Here is a 5,992-nt window from a genome sequence, read left to right as displayed (position 1 = left end):
CGAATATGAAACTGGAGCCCCCCCCCCCCCACGTGGCACGGCGGTATGTCTGCGGACTTACAACGCTAGAAACCAGGTTTTGATACCCGTGGCGGGCAGAGCACAGATAGCCCATTGTGTAGCTTTGTGCTTAATTCCAAACAAACAAACAATGAAACTGGAGTAAAAAACACACACACACATTCTAATCAGTTTTACCATTGCTTTGAATGGTTAGAAATAATCAATAAATATCATCAGTTTTTTGGAAATATGTTATAATATCAGCAGATATGGCTACCAATAAAATGTTTGACCTGAAAATAATATTATGTTATATTCCTTTTTTTTTTAAGAAACTTGATTACAATCTTTAAATATTTCAACCTACAGGTACTTCTGTTTATATTTACATTAAAACCAATGTAAATGACATTATCAAGATAACATAATACATTTTTAAGAGAATTTTCAGTTGATGAAAGTAATAACAACAATGTAATTTAGAAATTATTTTGAATTCTTAAACTTCACAAGTTACCCTATAAATACAGATTCATTGCTAGAGCCAAAATATCACCACAAACGAGTTATCCTTTTCAATAAATAGGTATAGGTCTAAGTAAATCAAATAATTGTTTGTTTTTGAATTTCGCGTAAAGGGCTATCTGAGCTAGCCGTCCCTAATTTAGCAGTGTAAGACTAGAGGGAAGGCAGATATTCATCTCCGCCCACCGCCAACTCTTGGGCTACTCTTTTACCAACGAACAGTGGGATTGACCGTCACATTATAACGCCCCCACGGCAGAAAGGGCGAGCATGTTTGGTATGAGAAGTTCAATAAGTCACACAACTTCACACGAAAGAACACTTTAAATCTTTACACAAATTAACAGAGCATACAGATACGTCGACGACATAACATATCAAACCTATCAATGTTTCTTGATAAAGCTAAGTATATCTACCCGACAGATCTGGTACTTGAAAAAAGTACTACAAATACAAATGGAGCACGCTATCTGAATTTAGACATTAGTGTCATCAACCAAACACCTTCTCTCAATGTTTAGAATAAAATAGATTTTAAGAGTTATAAATTTACACAATATAACGCAATGTTAAGCATTCTAACTCTCAAAGCTATGATTTTTATTTAGTTATAATTGTTTCCATTGTGTTGTTGTTGACTGAGCTTAAATTGCAGAGCTAGCACGATCAATAATGAATAAAAATAACGTTCTTCATCCTAGGCGTATATACCCTAACATAGGCCTAAGCATATACCCTAACATAGGTCTAAGCATATACCCTAACATAGGCCTAAGCATATACCCTAACATAGGCCTAAGCATATACCCTAACATAGGCCTAAGCATATACCCTAACATAGGCCTAAGCATTTAATATTTCACACTTATAATTTTATTCAACTCCACAGAAACAAATGCTTTAACTTCTTTAACTCTGTCTTTATGTACCACCTAATTAATATTGTCGCTGTATAATATAAATAAATTTCTTTATCCTCACTTTACCGTGCTTTTCTAAGCATTTATCACATTATAAAGATTTCATACTATATCTGTCATTTCTGGCTTACCTCATATTCCAAATAAACTATTCTTAAGTGATCCTTCTGTAGTTAAGAGCTGGCCACCTTTGTTTTGTTGTTGTTGTTGTTGTTTTTTACATTTACAAAATCTATTTCAAATCTGGTTGTTGCACAGGCTTTATTTGGTAAGATAATTCTTTAACACTTTGGTGAGTTAAGAGCTACCCCAGATACACTAACAGTCGTGTATTCACACAGGCTGTGTTATTGTCCTGTGGTCATCTAACTGGAACTTAACACAAGCTAAATATGTCGTACGTTTATTTGTGTTTCCCTAATTTATAGTATTAAACTTAAATAATTCAATATTTATCTTAGCTATTTATAGCATTAGCTGAAATAATGTATAACATTAACTCTTTAGTACCAATAACTACATTGGCGAAATATGATAGACATGGTACACGAAACTTTATATTCTTTGATAAGCTTGCAGTAAGGATACCCAGCTGTTGACCTAGGGTCATGGTAGCTTTTATAGTTCATATTTTCATATCGGGAAGCATCAACGTGTCCAACACCAATTATGAAACGTGTAAGGAACGTATTTATTATGGTAAATCTTTACCTTTGTTTTTGTCAAATATAATACCAGCGAAAAGCTAAAGCTAATTAGAAATAAAGTTATCTTTATTTGCCTATTTTACAAATTATGTAAGATGTTTTCCAACAGAAACCCTTCTTTTGGGAAAATTATATCCAAGCCCAGTGCTTCAAAGAAGCTTACTAATGCGTATTTAACGTAAAGTTAAAGGCAGGCATGCATATCTATGAGTTTCATGCTCTGTGCTCGATTTAGTACGACTTATTTGCACACGTGTTTCCTGTTTTAGTTGGCTTATAATTAGATATAGTCAACCATCCTGCATATGATGATAGATGATTTGCCTCAATTAACGTTCTGAAATTTGCATTTATTGCACCAGAAATAAACTCTAGAAACACGTATGTGCATGATATAAGAGATTTCATACATTAAACAAGTATATTGATATTCTTTCTTTAATATGTCCAAAGTTACAGGATAAAAGATAACAAAGCACAGTATTTGTCCCGATCTTCAATCTCAGCTCCTCTCGCTACATCTTCTGCTCATTATAAAAGTCCCTCGGTAAGTCTATGGATTTATAACTCTAAAATCCGGGGTTCCTTTCCCCCGCGGTGGACACAGCAAATAGCCAAATGTGGCTTTGCTCTTAAAAAAATTAAGCAAACAAGTTATTCTAAAATGTTCAAAAAAATAAAACAAACAGAAACCAGCGTGAATGTATTTAAACTAGTGAAGTAGATGCATTTAAAACACAACAACATAATTTCATTTTATGTTATTTTTATGTTTCAGTTACTACTTTTTTAATTGTTTCATAAATATTCAATCATAGATCATAGATCATAGATCGGTAATTTTTTGTACGTCGTTTTACAATAATTTCCTTGGATATGGATGTATGTATGTACGTTAGTTTATCTTAAAAATTACTTAATCGAGATGACTGAAGTCTAGTTACTTGCGATTGGTTAATATTTTCCCAAGTTATTTAGAATCATTTAACATGTACATGATATCCGAATAACTTGATAGTTGGACAATCTCAGAGCTTCCCGAACTTTGATTCGTTCTAACATGCAGATTCGTGTTTCTTGACTCAACTCACACTAGTCATTGACTAGGACGTTGCGCAACTGTCAAATCTTGTTATGCCATACCTTGAGTTGGAGCGAGTCAGAAAATTGTGACTGCGTAATATATGTTTCAAGGTATGCAAATTATGAGAAATAATAAACGTGAGTGTGGTGTTATTTAAAATTGATAAGTATGTGAAGTTTCCCAGAATCTTCAATACGTAATCCATGAGTTCTTAACCAAAAATGGTTCTTAACTATGCATAACAAAGGATGGATCTACTAAATATTCTACATAATCACAGAATAGTCAACTCTAATGGTGTAAAGAAAGACATTTCTACATAATCACAGAATAGTCAGCTCTAATGGTGTAAGGGAAGATATTTCTACATAATCACAGAATAGTCAGTTCTAATGGTGTAAGGGAAGACATTTCTACATAATCACAGAATAGTAAGCTCTAATGGTGTAAAGAAAGACATTTCTACATAATCACAGAATAGTCAGCTCTAATGGTGTAAGGGAAGACATTTCTACATAATCACAGAATATTCAGCTCTAATGGTGTAAGGGAAGACATTTCTACATAATCACAGAATAGTCAGCTCTAGTGGTGTAAGGGAAGACATTTCTACATAATCACAGAATAGTCAGATCTAATGGTGTAAAGAAAGACATTTCTACATAATCACAGAATAGTCAGCTCTAATGGTGTAAGGGAAGACATTCTTTTAAAAGCTTTCCCCCCCCCTAAAATAAGTAATCATAATTTAATAGTAACGAAAACTTTGCGGAACACTAGTATTTGCAGACAAGCCAAAATTCAGGGGATTATATCTTTTAGTTTATTTTGCTAGTGTTTAAATATTCATATACTATCAATAAACATAATTGTCACGATTACACCTACATAAATGCGTATTGTGCATGATATAAGTATCGTATATTTATATGGATTAGGAGTGGTTTATGAACTGTGCAACAGCATTCATATGATAATAACACATTTCTACAAATCAAGTACATCCAAAAAATTGTTTATAAGACGCTTTAATTTGTGTTTCAAAGACAGAATATTTGAAATTCTGCTACAATAGACATTAGAGTCCCATTAGAGGTACATTGTAGCATGCATGGAATATCCTAGTGGCAACAAGAGACCGACGTTAAGTTTGTTTGTTTTGAATTTCGCGCAAAGGTACACGAGGGCTATCTGCGCAAGCCGTCCTTAATTTAGCAGTGTAAGACTAGAGGAAAGACCCACCACCGCCAACTCTTGGGCTATTCTTTTACTAACAAATAGTGAAATTGACCGTCACATTATAACGCCCCAGGGCTGAAAAGGCCAGCATGTTTGGTGTGACGGGGATTCGAATCTGTGACCCTAACCATCTGGCCATGCCGGGACAATACGTTAAGTAATAAAAGCTAAAACATATAATAACATAATTTTAAGACATCTTGTACAATACTAATTTAAAAAAGTTATATTAAAAATATACTTACTTTTCTGTTTTTTCTTCTCCTTTGGTACCTGAAGAATTGAATACGAATTATTTTTGCAGCTAAAAGAAACATTTATTATATCTCTATAATTTTTTACTTTATTTAGGAAACTGACAAATAAAACTTGTTGAAATTGAAGGATACGGTAAACAATCGCCAAGTTTTTTTTTTAATATTTCTATTTGAAGAGGATGACGTTTTGAGCATGAGATCTTCGTTAGATCGTACAGCTTACAACAAAAGGCGCATGCGTACAATTAAAAACATTGCGTGCGTAGCATTTTGAACGTTGAGCGTGAAATTTTTCAGCAAAATTACGTCTTATACACAAATATCAAATAGATTAAAATTAATGTTGAAACAAAATATGGAAAAACATAAACATAAAACAGATTAAAATTAATGTTGAAACAAAATATGGAAAAACATAAAAATAAAACAGATTAAAATTAATGTTGAAACAAAATATGAAAAAAACATAAACATAAAACAGATTAAAATTAATGTTGAAACAAAATATGGAAAAACATAAACATAAAACAGATTAAAATTAATGTTGAAACAAAATATGGGACAAAATGAGAATCTATAGGAAAGAAAAGTGTTCATTTAAACCAGATAGTTGTAAGGTTCCCAGATTGTTACCAGGCCTCATATAAACCTAACTACACATATACGAAGGGAAAAAAAAACAACAACTTTCAACACAAGACAGTCCTGAATGTGTCATCGACTGAATAATTTGTAAAATATGTAATAATTTATACACTGGACAAACAGGTCGCCGACTCGTTGATCGATCACGAGAATATCTGAACCATATTAAACTGCAGAACCGAGATACGCCTATTGGTAAACATTTCACCATCAACAACCATACAGTTGAGGACTTTTATATTCTGGGACTTATTAGTGGTCCAACAGACATTCACACACAAATGACTGGAAAGGAGATTAATCTACAATCTGGGCACCTTACAACCATCTGGTTTAAATAAACGCTTTTCTTTCCAGTAGATTCTCATTTTTTCCATATTTTGTTTCAACATTAACTTCAATCTCTCTTTTTTAAGTTTTTTCATATTTTGTTTCAATATTCATTTCAATCTGTTTTATATTTTTGTTTTTAAATATTTTGTTTCAACATTAATTTCAATCTGTTTTATATTTATGTTATTCAATATTTTGTTTCAACATTAATTTCAATCTGTTTTATATTTATGTTATTCAATATTTTGTTTCAACATTAATTTCAATCTGTTTTAT

General features: G+C 32.3%; 1 protein-coding gene across 1 annotated transcript in view; it reads right to left on the bottom strand.

Moving 5' to 3' along the window:
- LOC111087002 overlaps positions 1-5,992 on the bottom strand; it is a 19,725-nt gene that overhangs the window by 12,433 nt on the left and 1,300 nt on the right. The window contains exon 2 of the mRNA XM_022392051.1: positions 4,727-4,754. Coding sequence (XP_022247759.1) covers positions 4,727-4,754 — 28 coding nt within the window. The remainder of the gene's footprint in view (positions 1-4,726; positions 4,755-5,992) is intronic.

Source organism: Limulus polyphemus, unplaced genomic scaffold, assembly GCF_000517525.1.
Source record: "Limulus polyphemus unplaced genomic scaffold, Limulus_polyphemus-2.1.2 Scaffold1628, whole genome shotgun sequence".
In the NCBI taxonomy this organism is placed as follows: domain Eukaryota; kingdom Metazoa; phylum Arthropoda; class Merostomata; order Xiphosura; family Limulidae; genus Limulus; species Limulus polyphemus.
The sequence above is the reverse complement of the archived record's forward strand: the minus strand, read 5'-3'. Positions and strand labels throughout refer to the sequence as shown.